Consider the following 609-nt stretch of genomic DNA (forward strand, 5'->3'; position numbering starts at 1 on the left):
AGTGGGCGTCAGCGTGGGCGCCAGGGACAACGCGTCGTCTGCGGAGGCCCACCAGGTGATCGGAGGCGGCGTGATTGCCAAGTGTGTCACGAGACTGATGGAGGTGCAGGGCGACGTAATGCGGAAGAAGGTGGAAGATCTTGGCGTCAAGGCAAGAGACGCGGTGGAGAAGGGTGGCTCGTCGTACGGTGACGTTGGACGGCTGGTGGACGACCTTAAGGCCCGTCGGAGTAGGCAACGTGATTGACTCGATGGCGCCGGCGACGTCTCGTTAATTTTCTTTTCAATAAAAGGGAGATTTACGAGAAAAGCATATCTACCATGTAGGGGATATCCCATGCATAATTCAGGAGTTGGGATTTGGTTACATGCATATGCGTCCCCATTTCCACAACTTTCCTTACCTAGCTTTGTGACAGAGATTATTCTATGCCATGCTCTACCCCCATGTTTTTTTCATATGATTTCCATGTTTGAATCCCTTTTATCTTTGAACCAGAGTTTACTTTATAAACATTTTGAATATTTGTGTAAGACTCTATCTAACAAAGTGATGCATTCTAGAACACAAAAAAACCTAAGATATCTTTATAAGAACCAGGGCCGACT

General features: G+C 47.6%; 1 protein-coding gene across 1 annotated transcript in view; it reads left to right on the top strand.

The window, feature by feature from the left end:
- Window positions 1-247, top strand: part of LOC123153726 (UDP-glucose flavonoid 3-O-glucosyltransferase 7-like) — a 1,451-nt gene extending 1,204 nt beyond the window's left edge. The window contains exon 2 of the mRNA XM_044572701.1: window positions 3-247. Within this exon, the coding sequence (XP_044428636.1) occupies window positions 3-247 (245 nt within the window). The remainder of the gene's footprint in view (window positions 1-2) is intronic.
- The last annotated feature ends 362 nt before the right edge of the window (window positions 248-609 follow it).

Source organism: Triticum aestivum, chromosome 7A (genome assembly GCF_018294505.1).
Source record: "Triticum aestivum cultivar Chinese Spring chromosome 7A, IWGSC CS RefSeq v2.1, whole genome shotgun sequence".
Taxonomy (NCBI): Eukaryota; Viridiplantae; Streptophyta; class Magnoliopsida; order Poales; family Poaceae; genus Triticum; species Triticum aestivum.